General features: G+C 43.2%; 1 protein-coding gene across 4 annotated transcripts in view; it reads left to right on the plus strand.

The window, feature by feature from the left end:
- Window positions 1-7,568: 7,568 nt before the first annotated feature.
- The window catches only part of TRIM67 (tripartite motif containing 67), a 73,242-nt gene continuing 54,159 nt past the window's right edge, over window positions 7,569-26,651 (plus strand). For 2 of the 4 annotated variants that reach the window (XM_064276651.1, XM_064276652.1), the window contains exon 1: window positions 7,569-8,621. In XM_064276651.1, the coding sequence (XP_064132721.1) occupies window positions 7,569-8,621 (1,053 nt within the window). The remainder of the gene's footprint in view (window positions 8,622-26,651) is intronic. The other 2 variants (XM_064276654.1, XM_064276653.1) reach the window with 2 other exon arrangements.

Here is a 26,651-nt window from a genome sequence, read left to right on the forward strand (position 1 = left end):
AAAAGTGGTTGGATTTTAAGATTAATCTATAGAATCTGTCTTTTGTAAAAGAAGCTAATTGTACCCTGGAGAGGATTCTCTGTGTCGCTAGTGGTAATTGTTCCTCAGTAAATGTGCCACAAAGAAACTTCGATTTGGAGTGGTACATAGACATGAATGTGGCTGCTTTCTTTGAGTTAAATGCAAACTGCTTTAGACCACATGTTTCCTGGGCTTTATAGGTTTACATTAAATTCCTTGAATTCTCCTACATTGTAAACAAACAAGAAAAACTAAAGCAAAGGAGAAAAATAAGCTTTCATTTAAAAATTTGAGATTATAACATCTCTTTTTAGCTGATGAATCCTTAAATTCTATTCTACTTGGGAATTGAAGTTCAAAGGGTTCTGGAGACAAAACAGATTGATTTTCTCACTGCTAACTTGTTGTGTTACTTGGAGAAAAGTACTTAATTTATTTGTGCTTTTTTTTGAAGGAGAAATAACATTAGCCTGAAAGATAACATTAGCTTGCCTCCTGAGTGTTTCTGGGACACATACCATAAAAACCATCTTGGAGTACATTATCCAAAGTAACTCATTGGCAGATCTTGTTTTTCCTGCCTTGATTGCAATGTATTGTGGAGTTTTAATTATTAATGTACTGTTCAGATAATGTCCAAATGCTTCTCTTTTAAAAGAAAAGAAAAGAAAACATCCAAATCTATTGCTGTAGAGTTGATTCCAACTCACAGTGACCCTAAAGGACAAGACAGAGTAGAACTGCCGCACAGGGTTTCCAAGGAGTGGCTGGTAAATTCAAACTGCTAAGCTTTTGGTTAGAAGCCTGAGCTCTCAACCACTGCACCACCAGGACACCTTAAAAGAAAAAGGGCGATGGAAATTGGAGTAACTGGGATGCCACTAAAGGGACTTATTTTCAGGGTCACAAATTAAACATGAGATCCATAGGGAGTTCGGAAGAGAAAGGGAGACTACCAAAGGAGAGAGAACCAAGTAGGAATAAATAAGGTTAAACACTAAGAACAAGGAAGCTGAAAAACATTAAGAGATGATGCATGCACACACACACACACCAAAGAGCAAAACCAAAAATAACTTACTTGAAACTGGGAATTAAAAGGAGGAAATTTCCATAGGGATCTGCTGTTACCTTCTACAGAAAAAAAAATTTTTCCCACCAGAGCTATACTTTTCTGGACAGGTTATGGGGATGGATAGTCTTGAACCTTCAGCCAGTTGGTAGACAAAGATGGATAACATACTATGAGCCAGGCAATGGTGGTGGAAACACAACAGGAGAAGAAGACAGACATAGCCCCAATCTTTGAGGAGCTTCTTGTATAAAAAAAAAAAAAAATAGAGGAGAGAAAAACATTAAACAAAAATGATAGCTGCCGATAAGGGCTACATAGGACTAACTCAGAGTGCTTCCAGGAAAATATTAGAGGTGCACTCAACCTAAAGACTGGGGATGGCCTGGGAGGCAGAGAGAATCACATGAGCAAAAGCCCTGAGTGATGACAGAGAGTATGGTAAGTCTCCCCTCTCCTACTCACCAGGAACTCAAAGCTAGGATTGAAGGCCCCATCAGCAACTGTGGCTTAAAGGAAAATGCTTTGAACTTGAAATCAGACCAGGTCTAGATCCACCAATACTAGTTGTGACCTTGAATTTCCTCATCTTAGTTTCCTTTTCTGTAAAATAAAAATAATAAAATATTTCCATGATTCTAAGTGATAATAAGATACACCATCAATTTAGTAATAGATTTTTAAGGTAAGGGCAGGGACAGGAGAAGTATGTGTTAATTTTATAATAGTTTCTGATTTCATAAACATTAAAATATGAAAATACGTGCATCTGAAAATTGAGGAAATGTGGTGATGCCTACTTCCTTGGGCTGTTGTGAGGGTTAAATATGATTATGTATGAGAATGTAACTACATACTGTCAAGTGTTCAATGCAAATATAATTACTTGCTCACTTTCCACATGGCACAGCCTTTAAGAACATACTTATGACTTGAAAAGAAAGAAATAGATATGTCCTTCAATTTGAGACTCAGATTTCTTCATGAGAGTCATTTCTTTAGGTGTGGTATGTCTTTTTTTTTTAATTGTGCTGTAAGTGAAAGTTTACACACCAAGTCAGTCTGTCATACAAAACCTTATATACACCTTGCTATTTTTTATATACTCCTAGTTGCTCTCCCCGTAATGAGACAGCACATTCCGTCTCTCCACCCTGTGTTTCTGTGTCCATTCAGCCAGCTTCTGTGCCCCTCGGCCTTCACATCTCCCCTCCAAACAGGAGCTGCCCAGATAGTCTAATGTGTCTACTTGATGGAAGAAGCCCACTCCTCACCAGTATCATTTTCTGTCTTGTAGTCCAGTCCAATCCCTGTCTGAAGAGTTGGCTTTGAGAATGTTTCTTGTCTTGGGCTAACAGAAGGTCTGGGGACCATGACCTCCGGGATCCCTCTGGTCTCAGTCAGACCATTAAGTCTGGTCTTTTTATGAGAATTTGGGGTCTGCATCCCACTGCTCTCCTGGTCCTTTATGGATTTTCTGTTGTTCTCCCTGTCATGGCAGTCATTGGTTGTAGCTGGACACCATCTAGTTCTTCTGGTCTCAGGCTGATGTAGTCTTTGATTTATGTGGCCCATTCTGACTCTTGGGCTCATACTTACCTTGTGTCTTTGATGTTCTTCATTCTTTTTTGCTCCAGGTGGGTTGAGACCAACTGTTGTATCTCAGATGGCTGCTTGCTAGCATTTAAGACCCCAGATGCCACTCTCCAAAATGGGATGCAGAGTGTTTTCTTAATAGTTTTTATTATGTCAGTTGACCTAGATGGGGGTATGTCATTCTTATTATACAGAGACTTTTAGAATTAAAAAGAAATTTAAAGTTCTATTAGTTCTATCCCTAAATTTTGTAACAGAAAAAGCCTGAGGATTAGAGAAATAAAATGACCTGTCTATATACATGGCACAGATAAGACAGAAAGAGGACGTCTTATAGATGACACTGACAACTGTTAGTAATTATGGTTCTAGACAGTGATGCATTTAGACCAGGCTTTGTAACCTCTGTTCATACAAAGCAGCTGTAGGAGGCCAATCCCCCTGCAGGGCTTATAGCTAACTTTACCCAAAGAATTTAGTCTTTGTCTTTGATTCTTGAGAGATAATCTCCAAAACCTTGAGATCTTCCCAGTGATTGCAATGTCTCTGATGAGTGCTCCAGACCACACATACATGACAAGTTATGCTAATGAGATGACTCTTGGGTAGGGGCTAGCCAGGACAGAAAGACCCATCACATGCTAGTAGCCTGACCTCAGGGGAGGGGTGCTGGAGGTTGAGTTCAATCAACCCAATAAAGCTACGGACACAGAGCTCCATAAGCTTCCTGGTTAGTGCAAGACATGGGTGCACAGCGGAGGGTAGTGCATCCTTCAGGACATGGAAACTCCACACTGGGAATCCTCCTAGATCTTGTCCTATGTGTCTCTTCATTTGTATCCTTTTTGCTACAATAAAACTCTAATCATAATTACAGTGCTTTTCTGACTTCAGTGAGTCATTTTAGTGAACAATCAAACCCAAGGAAGTAATTAGGAGCCAGAAAAAAATTTTTTTTTTTTTTTACTATAAGTCAGAAGTGAAGGAGCCCTGGTGTCACAGTGGTTAAGCACTCAGCTGCTAACTGAAACATCAGCCATTCGAACCCACCAGCTGCCCCTCAGGAGGAAGGTGTGGCAGTGTGCTTCAGCAAAGATTTACAGCCTTGGAAGCCCTGAGGGGAAGTTCTAGTCTGTCCCTATAAGGTCACTATAAGACTCTATGGCAATGTTTTTTGTTGTTTTGTTTTGATTCGTTTTATGTCAGAAGTGAAAGAGGTCTTGGGAATCCCCGAGCTTATGGTTGGTATCCTGAAACGATTGTGGGAAATCTCCAAATTTTTAACTAGCAGGTCAGAAGTGAGAGTGTCATGGGGGCCCCAAGCTTGTAGCTGGTGTCCGAAGTCTTAGGCAGACTCGGCAGTCAGGAAGACTGTGTTCTTTAACTTGTGAGGTCTGACTTAGCTCCAGGGATCAGAAGAAGTGCTACATGTGCGGTTGGTGTCAGAACAGAATTGGATTGATGCTTTCATTCAGTTGATGTGAGAAGTGGGATTTGGTTGACCAACCCAGTGTAAGATGCCATCCTCCCAGCTAAAGCTAAGCTGATTTAGGTCACAGAATTGGGGTGGTGGGGATGGATGGCTTATGAGAAATGCATAGGCGTAGAAATCTGATGTATTAGATGAGCTTCCTCCTGAAGGAAAACCAAATTAGGCTAAACCTGAGCAAAAAAATTGTTCAAATTATAAGCCCTTCTGTACAGGGAAAGGATTTACATGCCCCTCCACAAACCTCCTCCTCCCCAAGCATCTTCTTACCTTAGCCTGAAACAGCAAAGCAGGGTGGGTCTCAGGCATATATCTACTGGTTTGGGGCAGGACTGTTCACAGTAGAACCATAAGAGGTTATGACATTCCTTGTAGTCACCAGGAGCCTGGGCTGGGCTGGAGTGACTGCTTATACACTAGAATCACAAGAAATACATCTTTAAGTGCGTTCGACTACAGAACCACCTGTATGCATGCCACCGCATTTCTGCCATGGAACTAAATTTCATAGCAACTTTCTTGAAAGCTTATGAAAGCATTGTAAGCTCATTGTGGCTTATCTATAGACAGCAGATTAGGGTGGGTTTGTCACCATTTCCCATCTAGGTCTACTGATGTCTGGTTAAAAAATTGCTCTATGTTCCCTATAGCTGAGGGGACATACAGTCAGGTCTTTTAACTCTGTGCGATGCTTATCTAGCACTAGATTGGCCTGCTCTTCAACTCTGAGGCAAAGCCTGTTAGACAAACTGGAAGTGAGCTGCTCATCAGTGGGCAAAGCTGAACTTGAGATTCGTGGAAGTACAAAATATAATCAGTATTTAAATGATCTCATTTAGTTCTCACACATAAGTATTATTATAATACTCATTTAACAGATACGGGATCCCAAACTAGGAAAACACAAGCAACTTTCTCAAGGCGTTGCTTGTGGTTAGCTGCCCTCCAGTCGGTCCCCCCAACTCACAGCAGCCTCATGCACAAGGAGATCAGACCCTTGTGATTCTAGGGCTTTCATTGGTTGATTTTCAAAAGTAGATTCCCCAGGCCTTTCTTCCGAGTTCATCTTAGTTTGGAAGTTCCCCCTGAAACCTGTTCAGCGTCCAAGCAACACGCAAACCTAAGCTGGCAGACGGGTGGTGGCAATACTTGAGGTGCATTGACCCAAATCCAAGCGAGTCTCCCTCGTGGAAGGCAAGAATTCTACCACCGAATCACCAATGCTCCCCTCACCAAGGTGTGGTCAATAAAGGAACCAAAGAAGCCAAGACAAGTCCTGACTCCCAGGGTTCTGGGCCTTATTGCTTACTGTCGGGGATGCCTCGGCACGCCCCTCCCCCAAGTGGTCAACTTGCAGGCTGCCCCGCCCAGAACCGGTGCCTCGGGAACAGCCGCAGCCTCCTCCAGCTGCAGGTCAGCCCAGCCAGCTCCGCTCCCTCGCCGGGTGACTTGCAGAGGCCAAGGATCACGCCTTGGACTTCAGTGCCTACCTTTAGTCTTTATTTGGAGCACCGGAGCACTTGAGGAAAAGCGGGAGGTGTAACGTTTATATTCATATCGTTTTTAAACAAACGGCTTCCTAATTTGTGTCTGTTTCATGCCAGTGAGAAACTTCCGTAGGCATAGCTGGCTGCGCTGTGAGCGCTTTGCTTCTGCTATGCCCACCCATCTATCCCTCTGCCTCCTCCCACGCATCCTTCCCTTGGCAGCAGCTGAGCAGACGAGACAGCTAGGGCCGTGGGGTGCGAGGCTGTTCTGCTGTTCGTGGCTGGCATTTGAGAATGTGAAGATTTTTCCATTCATAAAACGTACATCCTTGCCCTCTGGTTTCCCGCTGTCCCCACACGGTCCCATCCTCAACCAGTTTAAGGCCAGGTCCCAAGATGCTCTCTCTGTTCCCAGCTTGGAAGGGTGTAAAGCGGAGTGTTCTCGCTTTTCACGAGGGCGCCCCATTTTTGCAAACCCCACCTCGCGTCCTCGTTTAGCCTGTATAGATGACGGACATCGACCGCGGATGAGCACCTTTGGTTGAAATGAGAAAAAAATGGCTTATGGTTCAATCCGTATAAAACCTCGTCCCTTGACTCTGGGCTGTCCGACATTTTGTGACTTGTATTTTTTACTCTATCCTAGATTTAGGAAGCGACTGCCTATTCATGCTGCCTATTCATTTCTAATGGTCTGCCTTTCTAGGTCCCTGTGTTTACTCTCTTCTGGTTGGGGTGGGGGTGGGGCAGGAGTGGGCGAGGCAGACGATGGGAGGGGCGGGGCGGGGCGGGGAGTTGCACTAATTCAAGATGCAATATCTTTCCAAATAATGGATTGTTATTAACAATGATCTTCTCTGCGAAACCCTTAAAATTGCCCCTCGACTCTCACACCAGTAAGAGGCGAGCCCTTATTTGCTAAGCTGACGCTTCCTCCCTCCTCCTCCCCATTACTCTCTGCTCTGGAAATTACAACTCCTCTGCGCTCCGCGCGGGGAGGAGGTGGCGGCGGCGGCGGCGGCGGCGGCGGCGGCGGGAGGGAGGCGGGGAGAGGATCCCCCAGCCAGCCCGGCGCTTGCTCTCCACCTGCCCGCTGCATCTTCGCTCGGCCAAGGTCAGAGGCGCCGCAGGAGCAGTGGCTGCAAGCCAGGGAAGCAGGTCACTCTCGGTCTTGGGGAGAAAGCTCTGAGTGCAGTCGGCCCCGCGACTGCAGGAGAGCCGCGCTCTCTGGGCCTGGCCCCGGCCGCGTAAAGATACCAGCGGCACCTCGGCTGGTAGCGGCGCCCTTGTTCGCACAGCCTGGAAATTAGGCTTCCACCTTGCGTGCCCGAGCGCTGTCCACCGGCTCCTGGTGCTGAACCCAGTCACACAGCCGAGAAGCTTGCGCACCTGCCTGCTCACCTACCAAGCGGCCCCGTTTTGAGGGGAGGGGCAGATTAAAAGGGAGCTCCCGGGCAACTGGCTGCCCGCTGGAGCCGAAGGGTTGAAACAAGAGAGCTGGCAATCGGCAGCCCGGCGGCTGGTCCTGATGTGGAGAGGAGGAGCGCTCTGCAGCCGCGGGCGGCGCTAGTGCTGATTCATCACAGAGAGCTTCTCGGCAGGCCACGGTCAGGGCAGTGAGGTGGGACTGGCTCCGGACTCTGGCCGCAGATTGAAGCCTCGGGGTGCAGGATCCCCACGGGTAGGTGAGGACTCCCCTCCCCTCTCTTGACCCTAATCATCTTAGGGCGGTGGCCACAAGACAGAGAGAGGGGCGTGCCCTCCAGCTGTAAAGCAGGCATGCCGGTGTGATGCTCGCCGCCTCCTGGCTTACCGGTGCTAACCACGCTTGTCCTCAGCCGCCGCCTCCGGAGCTTCGACCATTCCCACCCTCCCCTGAACAACTAGGGCCGCCCGCGCAGAGATGGAGGAGGAGCTGAAGTGCCCGGTGTGCGGATCTCTGTTTCGGGAGCCCATCATTCTGCCCTGTTCTCACAACGTCTGCCTGCCTTGTGCTCGCACCATCGCTGTGCAGACCCCGGACAGCGAGCAGCACCTGCCCCAGCCGCTCCTGCACTCCCGGGGCTCGGGACTGCCGGCGGGCGCCGCCGCTGCGCCCCCTTCGGACTACGACTCGGCGACTGGCCCTGCCTGCAGCGGAGGCGGCGGAAGCGCAGCTGGCGGCCTTAGCGGCAGTGGCAGTGGCGGAGGTGCAGGAGGTGGCGGAGACCACGCGGACAAGCTGAGCTTGTACAGCGAGACAGACAGCGGCTATGGCTCCTACACTCCAAGCCTCAAGTCCCCCAACGGGGTTCGCGTGCTGCCCATGGTGCCGGCGCCCGCCGGCTCCTCGGCCGCAGCGGCCCGGGGCGCCGCCTGCTCCTCTCTGTCTTCGTCCTCTTCTAGCTCCATCACGTGCCCGCAGTGCCACCGCAGCGCCTCCCTGGACCACCGCGGCCTGCGCGGCTTCCAGCGCAACCGGCTGCTGGAGGCCATCGTCCAGCGCTACCAGCAGGGCCGCGGAGCCGTGCCGGGGGCGTCCGCAGCCGCGGCTGTGGCCATCTGCCAGCTGTGCGACCGTACCCCGCCAGAGCCTGCCGCCACGCTCTGTGAGCAGTGCGACGTGCTCTACTGCGCTGCCTGCCAGCTCAAGTGCCATCCGTCCCGGGGACCCTTCGCTAAGCACCGCCTGGTGCAGCCGCCTCCGCCGCCAGCGCCCGCCGAGGCTGCGGTTGTCCCCGTAGGGGCGGCCCAGGGCGCCCCCAGCGGAGGCGGTGGCTGTAAGAGCCCAGGAGGCCCCGGGGCGGCGGGGAGCAGCGCTGCTCGCAAGTTCCCCACGTGTCCGGAGCACGAAATGGAGAACTACAGCATGTACTGCGTGAGCTGCCGAACCCCTGTGTGCTACCAGTGCCTGGAGGAGGGCCGGCACGCCAAGCACGAGGTGAAGCCCCTGGGAGCCATGTGGAAGCAGCACAAGGTGAGCAGCTGCTGGGCAAGGCGCGGGCAGCAGGGCGCGCAAAGGAAGAGAGTGCGAGGGAAAGGGGTCCTTGGTCTATTCCTTGAGAGTTGGCAGAGAACCGGCCAGAGGGACAAGCAGGGCTTACTTCATTCATTCATTCCTTTTGTCAGTCAGTCTTTCGGCAAACACTTAATGAGCTGGGCGTTGGGGATGTTAAGGGAATGGGAAGATGACTTACTAGGTCTTCTCCCACCTGAGATTCGATTCTACACAAAAAGGCAAAGGCAGATGGCCCCTCCTGAGTTAGAGCATGCAGGCTTCCTTCCTCCCTCTGAAAAGATTATTTTTTGAAGTGCAGGTATTACCACTGCTGCAGGAAAATGTCTGATGCCTTCCTGCAATTGGTTAATCTGCTCTCAAGGAAGGAAGGACTCTCCCAGCCCTCACTTGAAGAAATGCACTATTTCCTGCAGAGTAGAACCCCCGTCGGCTTCCAGAGGAGAAAATTTCCTATTCTCTCAACTTGTCTCCAGCACTTTCTACCCCCAGAGGAAAGACATGATTCCTCATGGACCTTGTGGTGCCTCAAGTCTGTTGAGACTTTGGGTGTGTGCCCCTTTAAGAAGGGAGTGTCATTTTCCCCAGAGATTTACTCGGGCAGTAGCAATGTGAGTAGCTCCGACAGTGCGGAAGTGTGCAGAGTAAGCTCTTGGTAAGACAAACCCTCACCCCTGCAGGCTGCACACACACACAGCCCTTCTTCCCGGAGACTTGCCTGAAGGGGGTATGCCAGTCCCCAGGTGGGAATGGAACACTCCCTAAAGGCAACTTCCATGAACTTGTAGCTGACAGTGTATCTGATATGGAGAGACAGAGAGAAGTGCAAAATCCATCCAGGCCCTTTATCAGGCCTCTTGGGAAAAGCAGGCTCAGTTCTTCTAACTAATTTTCCACCAGAAAGCCTAAGCTGAGCAAGTGAACTCCCTGCCACCAGAGATCAATGAGTCAGACCTGGAAGAATTAAAGTCTCTTATTCAAGAGCCCCTAACTGCATTTGCAAATGCAGACACCTATCATTCATTGGCTTCTTTCCAGTAAAGTGTCACTTGCCAAAAAAGGCAAGAGGCCTCCAAACTGCCCAACCAGAAATATGTATTATAATTGAGAAGGAAAAACACAGAAATTAAAGCATTTTGTCAAAGCTGGCATCATCTATCCAATGGGAAAAAAGGGGAGCACAGATGAAAGGAAATGAAGAGATTAGCTGTTCCAATGTAGATTTGCTATATATATGTATAATATATGTATGTGCTACAGTTGATTCCAACTCTTACGGACCCTGTATACAACAAAACAAAACATTGCCCAGTCTTGTGCCATTCTCACAATCTTTGTTATGTTGGAGCCCATTGTTGTAGCCACCCTGTCAATCTACCTCATTGAGGGTCTTCCTTTTTTCACTGACCCGCTACTAATACATGCCATATATATTTGTTCATAGGGTCGCTATGAGTCAGAACTGACTCGCCAGCACCTAACAACAATGTAGCATGGATCCGTACATACATATGTAAATTATATAAATTTCCTATACATAATTTTGTAGGAGCCCTGGTGGTGTAATGGTTAACCACTCAGCTGCTAACCTAAAGGTCAGCAGTTCAAACCCACCTGCCAAGGCTCGATGCTCCGGAGAGACCTGGTGATCTGCTCTCAGAAAGATTACAGCCTAGGAAACCCTATGGGTTAGTTCTATTCTGTCCTACAGGGTCACTATGAATCAAAATCGGCTTGATAGCACACAACAACAATATGTGTAATTTCATCAGCTACAGTAAGCTTATGTTTTTACTGTAATTTAACATTTGTAAATCTTTATGGAAGCAGACTGCCACTTCTTTCTACTGCAGAGTGGCTCCTGGATTTGAACTGCAGACCTCTTGGTTAGCAGCCAAGCGCTTTAACCATTGTGCCCAGGGCTCCATGCTTGGTGAAGTAGAGGGTCAGCAAAAAAGAGAAAGACCCTCAAAGAGATGGGTTGACACAGTTGCTTTAACAATGGGTTCAGACATAGCAACGATTGTGAGGATGGCACAGGACCTGGCAGTGTTTTGTTCTCTCGTTGCTATGAGCCAGAACTCACTCGACAGCACCTAACAACAACAATGTTTTTTAAATTTAAAAAATGGAAAAGGAAACAAATGGGGGGATACTGTAGAGACATTTTTGGTTCCCATAACTAGGAATGCTACTGGCATCTAGTGGGTACGGGCCAGGGATGCTACATCCTACAGTGCAAAGTCCCTAAAAAAAAAAAAAAAAAAATTACCTAGCCCCAAATGCCAGTAGTGTCTCTTTTGAGAAACTCCACTCTGCAGTTACAAAGACCTGGATTCAAATCTCAGGGTTTGCGATTTACTAAGCTGTGTGAGTTTAGGTACAAACTTTACATGCACTGATGAATAATAATGATAACTGTTGTAAAGATTAAGTACAATACCACTGTGTGTTTAGTCTCTAGTGTAGTATCTGATCCATAGTATCTACTAAATGTTCTTTGTTATTTTTATGGTCTTAACATTTAAAACCACTAGACTTGCAATAGCTACAGAGCCACAGTAAAGAGCACTTATTTGACCTCCCTGAGCTTACCTCATTGGTTACCTGGAGAAAACTCATGCTGGTGGTTTGTAATGTTGTTTATGCAGACTCCTAAAACGGTGCTGTTAGTTGTCACTTGTATGAATTTTGCTGCGTATTGTTTCACAGTAATTATAGCTGCTTTACTTTTTTCATCTTACTTATTTTATCTTCTGAGTGAAGAGACATCATTTTACAAATGAAATCATTTGTAAAGAGGCGGTGATCAATTACCAAGACAAGACATGTAGGTTCTAAATCTAACTTTCAGATTTCATGAGCTGTTAAATTTTCACAGCCTAGAGGTCTGGAACTAATGCTGGGTGTTACCACTCAAATCTTCAGAATTAATGAAGAGAAGGAACCAATGTGAGCTGAGACGAGAGTTCACCACCTTAAGAGAGATTCAGCCTCTTACATGAAAAAGCGAGTTGGATAACAAGCTATGGTTTCCAGAACCAAGGTTGTGCAGGGAAAATCGCTGATCATCCTTGGTTTGGCACGAACAACAGTTTTTTAAAAAATTCTATCCTCAACCAACATTGCAGAGTTATGAGGAAATATGGAAAATACATGTGATATTTTGGTATCTGTATCTGTTCAATAGGATGGGGCAGTGTAACCTCTAATAGCCTGTGGGAAACATGGTTATGCAGAATCTTGGGTCTCAGTTTTGTATCTAGTGCCACTGCTTCATGGAAGAAGCCATGAAACAGTTTTGTGAAAGCCTATTTTCAAGAATGAACAGAAAACTCTGCTGGTCTGCTTCAGCAGGTGCTGTTTTTCTACAGAAAAGGGAATTATTGAGTGCTTATTATGATCATCTGAACTCAGGGCTGGGGAGCAAAAGAAAAGGTAAATGAGGACACCCTGGTGGATCGCATGGTCTTGGTTTGTGGGTAGGGGAGTATACCACCCTTGTGAGTTGTGAAGGTGGCTACTTTCGAAAGATAAACTAGAATGCTCAGTTTCAGACGCCCACTATGGCAGTTTGAGTTCTTTAGTAAAACTTAAAGTCTCTGGCCTTTTTTTTTTTTTTAAACTAACAACCCCCAAAACCATGGCCAAGCCTTGTGTGGTAGCAGAACTAGAATTGGACCATGAGCATCCATCCAACAATGCTCTGGTTGGGAAGCCTTCATCACACCTTCATTCCTTCCTGGTGTGACTGCAGCTCGCCATCTGATCAGGAATTTTTAAGGTAAAGAGGCCTCTATGTAACACTTAAGTCTATTTTAAAACAAGACTGATTGTCACCTTTTAAAGACAGTGTAAGAAACTTCAGAGCTTAGCTAAACACATTTTTATGTGAGTCTCCTGGAAGAGGATTAACCGTTTCAAAGGCTTTCTGATACGAAGAAACTATCTTGTGAAAGACAAGCCAGGGAAGGACATAGGACAGCTCTCCACAAGAGCATTGGGCTTTTTGCCTGTTGATTAGGAAGTTCTAGTTGTCCTGAAGACAGGGGAGGGTTACTGGGTGCTGTATCTCTTCTCCAGTTTGACATGTCACTGGATGTCAACAGTCTCCTGTCAGTCCTGCTCTGGGGAAGATTCTGACCTATTTGGAACAGATAATTAACCCTGAATTAAAAAAGGTAGAAGTTGATTCCTGAACTGAGATTAGGAAATGCTGAATGAGCCCTTCATTGAGAGCCACTAAGAATACAAGGGTGTTTTTAAAAAAAAATCTCATGGATACCCCAGGATTACTGTCCTGACTCAGAACTTCAAAGAGCAAAGGTGGTAATGTGGCCTGGAACACTCAGGAGGACAGGTCTTCAGATCACTCCTGTGTCCTGAGGCTCTGCCAAAGAACACTGGATTTCTCAGTAGTTTCTTATATTTTTTTTTTCTTATATTACAGTGAAACCTGTGAAAGCCGGAACTCGGGGGACTGCCTTGTTTTTCCAGAACTCACAGATCTTCCAACTTTGATAGGGTGCAGGGTACCACTTTTCTATAGCTCTTTGTTAGTGAAAAATACTTGAGTTTTCCTTCTCAGACAGGTTTCTGCGTTACGCAAATTCTGGCTTTTGCAGGTTTTACTATATTTTGTAAAAGCCATAAAGAAAGTTGTTTAGCCTCTAAAGCCTCGGAAGAAAGACCTCCTCCTTCGAAAGACATTTTATAGGCAGCTCCTGTCTGGAGGCGAGAGGAGAAGGCAGCCTGGGACAGGAAGGAGCTGGTTGAATGGACCCGGGAAACACAGGGTGGAGAGGAGGAGTATGCTGTCGTATTAGGGGAAGAGCAGCCAGGCCAGGGTTCCATAGCAAGCTGTGTATAAGCTTTTGTATGAGATACTGACTTCAATTGTAAACTTTCACTTAAAACACGATAAAAAAAAAAGGAACACGTTACATAGAAGGGACAAGGACAAAACATGTACTATGATGACAGCATGTCTGTTTTATTACCTGTAGTTGTTTTTCTTTATTATACTAGTAGGAAATATATTGTTGAAAAATTATAAACTACAGATGTAGAAAATAAAATATTGTCCCCAAATTCCAATTTATAGAGAAAAATGCTTCTAACATTTTGGAGTTTTTCTTCTAAAATCATACGGCATATTTATTTAACTTTTTTTTTAACAATACAAAATAAATATTTTTCTGTCAACCAGTGTACATAATTTTTGAGGGCTGCATGACATTTCATCATAAGGATTTTTACTTTATTTAATCAACATCCTAATGCTGAATCTTAGGTCATGTTCAATCATTTGCTGTTATAAACATTTTTCTAGTTAAACGAATCCCCATACCCTGAATTGTTTCTTTAAAATAAATTTCTAGACATGGAATTGCTGTGTTAAAGTGTGCCTGACTTTAAGACTGATTAATATTGCCAAATTTCCTTCCATAAAGTTTATACCTGTTTATTCTCCCAACAGTAAAAGTACATAAATAATAAAAAGTAATGTGGGCAGAGAGCTATAGGGAGAAACAATAAGGTGAATTGTTTTACTTCTATTCATTTGGTTTCTGTTTTATATTATTTTTAGGGCAATTTTTAAAAAGAGGATCATGAGATTTTTATATTTTTAACTACTGGCTAGGGATTTGCCTTCCCTAACAACAACTACTACCACTTGACCAAGCACGATGCCTTTTCTAGCAATTCCTGGGTAAACTAGGCAGGATCTGTGCCGTTGTCTGTTGAAGTTCCTGCTCCTTTAGAGTTTCCTGGGGATCATGTTCGTGAAACGTCTATGGTGGGGCCCAGGCAAAGCTTATCAATTAAAGCTGTACAATTAAGGTGGCTTTCATTCCTGAGCAATCAGTGTTTCCTCTAGCATGTGAAGAAGACACAGCAGTCCATGGCTTTCTGTACTTTTCAGTCAAAATATTCAATTGAATAAACATTCTTTGAGGACCTACTGTAATCCAAGGGCTGTACTATGTGTTGTGAATACAAATAAAAGACCACAGCAGAGCTCACAGCCTAGTAGAGGCGAGGGATAATCTTACAACCAACCTAATATAAATAAGTGCTGTATTTGTAATCCGAATAAAGTGATGGGGGAACAGTGAGGAGAAGGCAGTTAACTTTTTTTTTTATTAAAAAAAATTAATGGACCAAAAAATAAATAACATAAATCACTTGTTCCATTTAAAGCTTTTTGCCTTGGAGTCAAAGAATACTCCTGTTTTCTTTTTGTTTGCATGTGTTTGGAATATTTTTGCCCATCCTTTTACTTTCTGAATGGTTTTGATTTATATGTAAACAACATATAGTTTTAGATTAGTAAATAATAGGAATTTAGCTTTAGACCCTATACCAGATATATTTATCCCATGTGCAATAGACACAGGCTTAATTCTTGTTACAACTTTTATACTATTCCTGTTGTTGCCTTTGTTTTCTTTTACTCAAGTTGTTTTTCTTCCTCACAACTTGTAAATCTTAAATAGTCGTCTCAATTTATCGGATTCACAAAATATCATGAAAGGTGGAGCAATTAGCACAACATTGTCTCACCCTCTCCTCTATCCCAACTCTAACTCCCTGATATGTTGACCATGTCAGAAACTTTTGTTATGGTCAATTATCATTGCGTTTATATTATTTAAGTTCGAGTCATTATTTATTCGGTTCTTACACCTGGTATTTTCATGCTTCAACCTCTTCATTTGGATTCATTGTGGAATTTTCATGCATTCATCTTTCAGTTGACTAAATTGTTACTTGGTTGCAAGTAGATTTTTCAGTGAGGTTTGTGAATGCTGTAATTTCTGAGCTTTGGCACATTTCAGAATGTCCTCACGTTGTCTTTTAATGACACCCTGATCCAGTCACATTATCCCTCCTTAACATTCTTAGACATTGATCTTTTACCTTCTGAATTATATTCAGAATATTCATTTTGTCGTTGAAAAGTGTCAGACTGAACCAATTTTATTTTACCATTAGAGATGGCCTGTTGTTTGTTTTTTCCTGCTTACATATGAGTAGGATTCTTTATCTTTCAGGTTTGGTAAGATATATCCCCATTCCAATGACTCTACTGAATTCCTTCCAGTTCTATGCAATTATATGGCCTTTTGTTTTAGGAAAATCTTCTTGTATTATATTTCTGAGTGTTTCTACTTTTCCATTTATTCTATTCTCTTCTTCTGAAATACCGACTTTGACTATGGTGGCTCTCATAGCTTCCATCTTGTCTCTAAGCACTATGATCTCTATTCTTTTCCACATTGTCACGTAATTTCCTCAAACTTATCCCTCATCTAACTGTCTGAGATTTCGGAAGGATTGATGCTACGTCTTGTGGCTCCTAATGAGATTTTCATTTATGAAACAATTTTTTTCTTCTATTTATTTCCTTACAGGTATAAGCTTACTTTCATATCCTCCTGTTACCTTCCCTTTGATTGTTCGGAATCACATCGTTGCTCTCTCGTCTTTTTCAGCACTTCTTCTCTTTAAGTTTTTTGACAGCAGGATGCTTTTGTCTAAAATTCTACTCTGATGTCTGAAATAATTCTTCTTTCAAGGTATGTTTTTTGTCTACTTTTTCTTGTCATGTTCCTTTCCATATTTTCTATGCATAGGTCCTGTTCTGGGTCTTTTCTGTTCATTACTTATCTTTGAACGGGATCAGTTTGCTCTGGGCCTACTATTTGCCTGTAAACACATGCAATTTGCCTCAAAATTACAAGCAGCAATAAGACTGCTGGGATGAGGACTCTACTATTCAATCCAACAGAGTCATACACACAATAAACTTACACAGTTTGGTAGTTAAAAACCATTATGATTATTTGCAGAAGGTGTCATGGATTGAATTGTGTCCCCCAAAAATATGTGTATCAATTTGGGTAGGCCATGATTCCCAGGACTGTGTGATTGTCCACCATTTTGTCATCTGATGTGATTTTCCTGTGTTGTTTTTTTAATGGGATTAGCGGCAGTTATGCTAATGAGGCAGGACTCAATCTACAAGATTAGATTGTGTCTGAAACCAATCTCTTGTGAGACTTGAAAGAGCAAAGCAAGCAGAGAGACAGGGGGACTTCGTACCACCAAGAAACGAGAGCCAGGAGAATAGCACATCCTTTGAACCCAGGGTCCCTGCTCTGAGAAGCTCTTTGACCAGAGAAAGGTTGATGACAAGGACCTTCCTCCAGAGCCAGAACAGAGAGAAAGCCTTGCCCTGGAGCTGATTCCCTGAATTTGGACTTCTAGCCTACTAGATGGTGGGAGAATAAATTTCTCTTTGTTAAAGCCATCCACTGGTGGTATTTCTGTCATAGCAGCACTAGATAACTACGATAGAAGGTAAACAGTAAACAACAAGAACAGATTACTTATAGAAAGCAAACAGGAACCAACAGGAACAGATTTGAGGTTATCTGGTCCCCTACACCCCTACAAGTACGCCACTTAGCATCATAGGAGAGGAGTCCACTTATGTCTAAAAGGGGACTTGCTCACCCTTCCCAAATTATCTATGTCTATTTCTGTATCATTGGATGGGCACACCATGGACCAGGTATCAGTCGAATCTCTCTCTCAGCAGGTGTGTCGTCAGGTCAAGTGCTGTATGGCTGTTTTTGTTTCTCTGTCTCTCTCTGTGTCTCTCTCCGAGGATTTTCTTGGTTAGGTCTGGACCCCTGTGCTAGCTGGTCCAGCACTCAACCAGGAGCTTTGGGTCAACACTGGGTCAGTGCCAGGGGTAAGCCCCATTACCACAGCTCTTGAGGCAAAACTTTTACGAGCAATCCTTATATGGCTTGTTATGTTCAAGCTTCTGCTTTACTGGCAACCTCCTGCATGGAGGAGCCCAGCTCCGTTGGTGTACCTGCCTGGAGGTGCCAAGCTCTGCTCTGTGAGCTGACTCTGCCCACCACCACTGTCTGCTGGTCTCGTGGTTCCCACCACTCACACGGCTGTTGCTGTTTCTCTGCTGCTGGGCTCTGCTGTGCTTGCCATCATTTCTCTCAATCTTCAGTGTTATCGGCTCAGTGAGCATTACCAGCTCAGTGCTGTAGCCCTTGACCTATATTATAGCTCTTCTAGGAGGTTCTCAGTGTAGTCCCCCATGTCCAAAGTACATGCTTCCCTCCTGGTTCCTGTTTATCAGGAAGCCCCATCAGAGCCTCCACGTTCTAGGCTTTTTAGCAGTCACCAGGAGGGACCCCTACCCATCCTGGAAAATATCAGACCAGGTGGGTCTTCCCCAGCCAACCCTGGTAAAGGTCAACTGCTTGGGGGAGAGGGTGTCAGCCAATCTATATAAATGTGGATCAGAAACTGACCAATCCTTGTAAGACACTTATGTGGATAGCAAACTGACCAATCCCTTGCAAACTGCTTATGTGAATATCAAACCAACCAATCTTTTAGCAGGTTGTGGCCTGACCAATCATTTGGTGAGAATTACAAATCCAGGGCCAGAAAGGTCACATAAAAGAAAAGCCATTAAAAAGCTATTGCACCCCCCCCCCCAAAAAGACTCTTCTCCCTCCTTACATATCAGTTGCCGTTGACTTGATTTCAACTCATGGGTACTTCAGGTGTGTCAGAGTAGAACTGTGCTCTGTAGGGTCTTTTAGGGCTAATTCTTCCAAAGTAGATTGCCAGGTCTTTCTTCTGAGGTGCCTCTGGGTGGGCTTGAACCTCCAACCTTTTGTTTAGCAACCAAGCACTTAACTGTTTGCACTACCGAGGGACTCCTCTATTCACGTAGGTAGGAAATGTATCAATGGCTTGTAAACGCTGTGCAGCCCTTTGGATGGTGCCACAGTCCACCACACCATGGTCAGAGGCGCTCATGGTGTGCCCCATTTTGCCCCACCCAAGGCAGTTAATTTTGACTGGAAGTTTGGAAGGAGGTAAAGAGCAGTGAGGGAAAGTTTGAAGAGAGACAATGCTTGAACTGAGAATGAGTAGGAGTTCTATTACTCAGGAAAGAGAAGAGGAAACCTAAATGGATAGCACTGTGTAACGCCTTAAGAAAGATTTAATCAATCGGTCTCAACCCACCTGGAGCAAAGGAGAATGAAGAACACCAAAGACACAAGGAAAATATGAGCCCAAGAGACAGAAAGGACTGCATAAACCAGAGACTTCATCAGCCTGAGACTGGAAGAAGTAGGCGGTGCCTGGCTACCACTAATGGCTGCCTGACAGGGAACACAACAGAGAATCCCTGATGGACCAGGAGAAAAATGGGATGAAGACCTCAAATTCTAGTAAAAAGACCAGACTTAATGGTCTGACGGAGACTGGGGGGGCCCCAGAGGACATGGCCACTGGACTGTCTGTTAGCCCGAAACTAAAACCATTCTTGAAGCCAGCTCTTAAGACAGAGATTAGACTGGACTATATGACATAAAATGATGTCATATAGTGAGGAGTGTGCTTCTTAGCTTAAGTAGACACTTGAGACTACGTGGGCAGCTCCTTTCTGGAGGTGAGATGAGAAGGCAAAGGAGGACAGGAGCTGGCTGAATGGACAAGGGAAATATAGCCCTGAGGGGAGTGTGCTGTCACATTATAGGGAGACCAACTAGGGTAACATAACAATGTGTGTATAATTTTTGTATGAAAAACTGACTTGAATTATAAACTTTCACTTAAAGCACAATAAAAAAAGAAAGAAAGGTGCATAAAATCTAGTTCCTCCTTTCAAGCAGCTTATTATCTGCTGGTAGAATGCCAGGCATTAGCATATATTCAACTTACATAAAACAGAGGTACACTGAGAAATATGATGCCATTTCTGCAAACATATTAAGTGAATTTGATTACACATTTGTCTTTGGTTGAGTTCCTCCAAGAGCAGATCAAGACACATACTTGGGTGCAGGTAGTTTACTTGGAAGGTGCTCTCAGGAAGTGCACATGGAAAATGAGATGAAAATGACAGGGAATCCCACTGAGAAACTATATTTAACACATCATAGAGGTTGGGGTGTTCCTGAGTGGTGCAAACAGTTAACATGCTCAGCTGCTAGCCAAAAGGTTGGAGGTTTGAGTCCATCCAGAGGCATCTTGGAAGAAAGGCCTAGAGATCTACTTGTGAAAAATCAATCACTGATAAACTTATGGAGCACAGTTCTACTCTGACACATGGGATCAGACACATACGAGTCAGAATTGAATCCATGGCAACTGGTTTTTGGATTTGGAGGTTGTGGCATTTATCCATGGACTATTATCCCTCACTGGTTTGGGGTTGTCCCCATTGTAAGCCCCTCAGCACATGTGCGGAGCCTGCCTGAGGCAGTGCAAGCCCCAATTATGCCAGAAAAAGCCCTGAGGCAGAGAAGAGAGTCCAGGCTCCCGAGATGGGAAACTGTCAGTGTGAGGGAACCACAATTTCAGGTGAACTCTGGTGGGCTGAGAGGTGTGGGAGAGGAAGGGCATCAACAGTGTCTGTTACAGTCTTCATGCTTCATGCTTCTCATGAGTGCTAGGCCTGTGGATACAAAGATGAATAGAAGGTGACCTGTTCGTCAAGGACTCAGTCTAACAGAGGAGTCGGATATATAGTTACATAATTGCAGCAGTGTTAAAAGTGCTACTTTATGTTGGTGTAAATCAGGCTGTATCAGAGTACAGAGAAGGAAGGGCTTAACCGCTTGAAAAAAAATTCAAGGAAACTTTCCAGACGCTACTACGAAGACCAGGGAAAGGGGAATTCCAGGCAGAGGGAGCAGTATTTTCAAAAGGAAGGAGCAGGTAGAACAAAGGACTTATGGGGAGACTTGCAGGTCCTTAAGCCTGGCTGGGGTGAACAGTGCCTGTGGGGTAGTAGAGGTGGCAGAAGCCAGGTTGCAAAGGTTTCCTGAGTCCCTGTGCCATTGGTATGTTGCATATTCAGCAAAGGAGAGTCACTGATTACCCAATAGACAAGGTAAGCACGTGGTTAGGGCATCAGCAAAACAGGGCATCAGTTATCCAAAGCGAAGATTCATTGATGCCAAGCAGACAGGATGCAAGGAAAAACGAGCACAATGATTCAAGAAAGATTTGATTCATTACCCTTATTATATATGGAAGTAGATATTGTTTGGCAGCTTAACTGTGACAAAATCATTGAAGAATTTGTGAGCCCAAAGAATAGAAAGAAATGTTTTAATTATAACATGTTAGAGATGAAAGATCTATCCAAAAATAAAACATAGTTAATTTGTTGTAATATTTGTTTTCTGATTATTAAATTTTGTTTTAGGACGTCTTTCCATGTGTTCATTTATAATTATAGCAAGTGTTATGAAACGAGCATCAAAATTGAAGTAGAGCCCTTTAAAGCAAAATTGGTGAACACCACTTTTTCATTGTGGGAGATCAATAGAATTTTATATTGATTATTGAAACAACTAAGTTCACTGACTCATTTTCTTTGTTGTAGAATAAGTAGAATATTCTTTTTTTTTTTTTTAGAAAATCCAGCATATAGTAAAAGTCTTAGTACCCCGCATCGACTAAAAATTTTATAATCTAGTTCATCTCATTCCGTTAAAATGGCATACACCACTTTAGAGTTCAATTGCATAGTCACTTTTAAAAAGAGGTTATATCATGGATAACTAAGACACACACACACACATACGTATACATGTATATATCTAACTAACATATCCTGTTCGAATGTGTGAGTAAACAGAGGAGGAGCACCACAGGTTATCAGTGTTTAGGGTCCTCACATGCCTTAATTTAGCCCTGGTCACTGATGGGTTTTTAAACAGACGAAACACAGGATCAATGTTGTTTTTCTTGCTGTTAGTTGCCATCAAGTCAACTCTGACTAATGGTGACCCCATGCACAACAGAATGAAACGTTGCCCAGTTCTACACCATATTCATGATCGTTGGTATGCTCGGGTCCATTGTTGTGGCCTTCCAGTGTAGAGGGCTCATCTTCCAGCACAATACTGGACAATATTCTGTTGTGATCCATAGGGTTTTCAATGGCTAGTTTTCAGAAATAGCATTCCAGGCCTTTCTTCCTAGTATGTGTTAATCTAGAAGCTCCACTGAAACTTGTCCACCATGGGCGACCTTGCTGGTATTTGAAATACCAGTGGCATAGCAATACACAAGCCACCACAGTGTGACAAACTGACAGACAAATTGTGGAGTGTTGTTTCAGAGAGATCAAATAAGTTAACCATGTGGAGAGTACACTGAGGGGTCTAGACTGGAGGTGGGAGACAGATGAGGTGGTGCCCATGAGGAACTGTGAAGCTCAGAACCAGGGAGTGGCTGAGGGAGGATGGAGGGAGGGCAAGTCATAAGGGTTGTTGAAGAAGTGACCAGATTTAATGACTTATTTAATATACTGAATATGTGAGAGAAGTCTAAGATGACTCTTAGGTCTCTGTATGGGATAGTGGATAAATGTTGATGGCATTAATGGAAATGACATTATTAAAAATGAGAGATTTACCTATCCCTTAGCAACTGAAATGTACAGAAAACATACTGGATCCAGAGACAACAGTGAAAGGATATTGGGATAAATAGATTCCAGAAGCCATACTTTAGAAGAAATCTAGCTTGAGAGGCTGAGAAAGATTAAACCTTAACCCAGTCAAGAAAACCCAGTGCCTTCGAGTTGTTTCCAACTCATAGCAACCCTATAGGACCTCATTTAAATTTCAATGAAGAACAGAAATAGCCTGACTATACTCCTTTAAAGATCGTAAATTTTCATTGCTTTCTCATGTTGTTGTATTTACCCCGTTTGGCAGTAAAGTCTGGCAGCAAAAACTCTTTGAACATTTCAATTTGAGCTGCTAAGTTAAAGGGGACAGCAGTGAAAAGAGAGGCGGCAAAAAGAGAAGTGAGGAAATGAGGTAAGAAAAGAGCTTCCAGGAGGAAAGTCACAGTAAACGGGACTTAAAGAAGGTTGTTTAAGAAACCGAGCTTGGATTGGTTGTTAGTGCTAGTTATTTAAATGGACAGAGAGCTTATCTTTCCACTTATGCACAGGATATAAAGAACAACACCAGAGCACAAATAATTGGTGCTGAAAGTATACGGAATCAACTCTAAGTGTAAATGAGTACAAAGTACAGAGTCATGTGAACAATAGACATTAGGGAAGTCTTCATGGAAGAGATGGAAATTGAGTTGGGTTTCAAAGCATTAGAAAGATTTAGATAAGTGACAAGGAAGGAGGCAGCCAAATAAAAAGGCAGGGGATTTTTTTTTTTTTTTGTAATTTGTGGAGAAACAACTCTAAAAACAAATTCTCATCAAACATGTTTTGTTGAAACAATTCATGGTTACCAATGACTGGAGTTGACTTGTTCCTGATGAAGCAGCTTAGTTACCTGGTAATGAAGAGCCTCACCTGGCTTGGCTCAGTAAATTGCCATTATACATTGGCAAAGTCAGAATTCTGGTCTAGGGGCTCATGCATCAAACATCCTATCCCAGGCTTGTTCTTGGTACTATCAGGGCATAATCTGATTTTCTCTCTGGTCTCTGGCTGCCCTTCATGCAAGCATGATCTTGCCGTGCCCAATTTTACTTTTCTGCCAGCTGGGGTTCTCCATGGATACTCATTCTAATCCTCACGACATCTTTGAAAATAAAATCTCATCTTGATTAGACTTTTCTTACTTATACCCATCAATGATGTCTCTTAACTAACAGAGATTGATAGGTTTTCTTATTTTATTTACGCAGAATATATATATATGTATAAAACAAAAGATTTGCCATTTCAACCATTTTTAAGATTACAATTCAGTGACATTAGTTGCATTACCATGTTGTATAACCATCACCATTATCCATTTCCAAGTTTTTTCATCACCATTAGCAGAAACTCAGTACTCCTTAAGCAACTCCCCGTTTCCCCCTCTCCCAGCCCCTGGCAACCACTAGTTAACTTTGGTCTGTATGCATTTGCTTAACCACTAATTAACTTTGGTCTGTATGCATTTGCTTATTCTATGTATTTCATAGAAGTGGGATCATACAATAGTTGTCCTTTTGTGACTGACTTATTTCACTCAGCATAATGGTTTCAAGATTCATCCATGCCATAGCATGTACAAGAACTTCATTTCTCTTTACGGTTGAATAATGTTCTGTGGTATGTATGTACCACATTTTGTTTATCCATTCGTCTGTGATGGACGCTTGGGTTGTTTCCAATTTTTGACTACTGTGAATAATGCTGTAATGAACCTTGGAGTACTAGCATCTTTCTGAATACCTGCTTTCAAGTTTTTTGGGTATATACCCAGGAGTCAAACTGCTGGGTCTTATGATAATTCTATGCTTAAATTTTTGAGAAGCTGTCAAATAGTCTTCCATACTGGCTGCAGTTTTACAATTCTGCCAACAGTGAATGAAGGTTTCAATTTCCCAAAATCTTCACCAACACTTGTTGTTTTTTGTTTTTCTGATAATAGCCAACCTAGTGGGGGTGAAGTGGTATCTCATTTTGGTTTTGATTTGCATTTCCCTAATGGCTAATGACATTGAGCATCTTTTTCATGTGCTTATAGGCCTTTTGTAGATCTTCTTTGGAGATATTCAAATACTTTGCTCATTTTTTAATTGGGTTGTTTGTTTTTTTGTTGTTGACTTGTAGGAGTTCTTTATATATTCTGGATATTAAACCCTTAATAGGTACATAGTTCCCAAATATTTTCTCCCATTCTATAGATTGTCTTTTGAGTTTATGGATAAAGTGCTTTGATGCACAAGAGTTTTAAATTTTTATAAAGTCCAATTTCATCTATTTTCTTTTTTGTTGCTTGTACTTTTGGTGTCATATGTAAAAATCCGTTGTTAAAAACTGAGGCATTGCTCATATGTTTTCTTCTAAGAGTTTTATGGTTTTAGTGCTTACATTTAGGTCCTTGATCCATTTTGAGTTAGTTTTCATATATGTTGTGAGGTATCGATCCAGGTTTATTCTTTTGCATGTGGAAATCCAGTTGTCCCAGCACCTTTTATTAAAGAGACTATTCTTTCCCCCATTAGAGGACTTAACACCCTTGTTAAAAATCAATTGACCATGGTTGTATGGGTTTATTTCTGGACTATCAATTTTATTCCATTGGTCTATAAGTCTATACTTATACCAGAATAAAACCATTTTGATTACTGTAGCTTTATAGTATGTTTTGAAATTGAGAAGTGTGAGTCTTCTTACTTTTTCTTTTTTAAATCAATTTTATACATCACATACACAACACTGTATTTTGAACATCTGGAGAGCAAGAACTGTGCCTTATTCATTTTCATACTTCTACCCTAGTGCAGTAGTTAAGAGCTATGGCTGCTAACCAAAAGGTTGGCAGTTCAGATCCACCGGCCAGTCCTTGAAAACCCTATGGGGCAGTTCTACTCTGATCTATAGGGTCGCTGTCAGCTGGAATCGACTGATAGCAATGGGTTTGGTTTTTTTCTTGTTTTTTTTTTTAGTACCCAGCAGAGCGGTAGGCATCCAGTATACCACAATGTACATTTATTTGATAAATGAATAAACAACTGAACACCAAGATATATTCTAACATCAACACTATAAATTATCCCAGTACAGTCTCTATTAACTTCATAGTGAATCATAGAACAGAGTGTTTCATAAAGGAAGGGATATTCTAGGGAACAGTATGGAAATAAAGGAAGGAGGAATTATGCATTTTTTCAGGCCCCATAGTGAAAAGAGCCATTCACAGTCATTAGCATGGCACTCTTTTGACTCATTATCTGTGGTAGTGGTAACAGAAACAATCAGCTAGTCTCGTAGGATGATAGTAGCTAGCCAGGGAATGTTGGTGTGACCTTTTCCAGATATCACAAAACTTCAATACCTTATCCATTGGGATCCATAGGGCTTTCGTTGGCTGACTTTTGGAGTTAGATTGCCAGGCCTTTCTTCCTAACCCATCTTAGTCTGGAACCTGTTCATTATCATAGCAACATGAAAGCCTGCACTGACAGATGGGTAGTGGCTGTGCCATGAGTTGGATGGGTTCTCCATGAGTTGGAATTGACTCAATGGCGATTGGTCAGGTGATCATACCTTGTCCAGAGAATATATTAAGTATGAGTTCACCAGACTGACCTTAGTGAAATCTTTAGTGCTACAGAGGCAGTACTGTGCAGGGAATGAGAAACTTAGTTTTAGAGACCAGTACCACATCAGTTGCCATCAAGTAGTAGTACAGTTTTTTAGTTTTAGAGACAGCCATCCTAAAACTCTACCACTTGCAATCAAATAGTATCATATTAAATAATACATTTTTAGGACTTAACAGTGTGTACCACATACTAAGTGCTCAATGAAAGAAAGACACTGTTATCATTATTATAACGATATTATTGTCAGAGTCAAAGCTGAGGATGGTGTGAAAGAAGACGAAATTGTTTCAGAGCATGAAAGTCTTTACATCTTTAAGATAACAGCTATATTCTTGAAATTACCTCTTTATATAAGTGCTTCATCGACAAGACTTACCGTAAGATCTTTGAGGGAAGGACTTGTTTTCTAAGCCCTTCACACAGAACTTGGGACATAGAAGACATTTCATAAATGTTTTTTGAGCCAAACCAACACAACTGAAGCAAGTAAGGGACAAAATTACCCTTATCTTAAAGCTATAGAGCAGCAGCTTATCAGGATTCAGGGCCTAGATGCCTACTTAGAAGGAGGGATGGGGTGGGGAGGGTGCTTGAAAAGAGCACAGCTTGGAATGGCTGTAGACTCTAACTTTGGGGATATGGTTTCTGAGTACAGGTATGTGCTGCATAATGTCCACTCAGGCTACGTCCAACCACAAACACGTCTATGGTCCCATAAGGTTATAATAGAGTTCAGAAATCCTGATCAGAGAATGGGAGGTAGTGGATGTACTTTGCTAAGTGCTACAGATCATATCTGTCTCTCTTTAGCTCTCTGATCTCACGTCAGCCCTGGCTCTGGGG

This window comes from Loxodonta africana, chromosome 25 (assembly GCF_030014295.1).
Source record: "Loxodonta africana isolate mLoxAfr1 chromosome 25, mLoxAfr1.hap2, whole genome shotgun sequence".
Classification (NCBI taxonomy): Eukaryota; Metazoa; Chordata; class Mammalia; order Proboscidea; family Elephantidae; genus Loxodonta; species Loxodonta africana.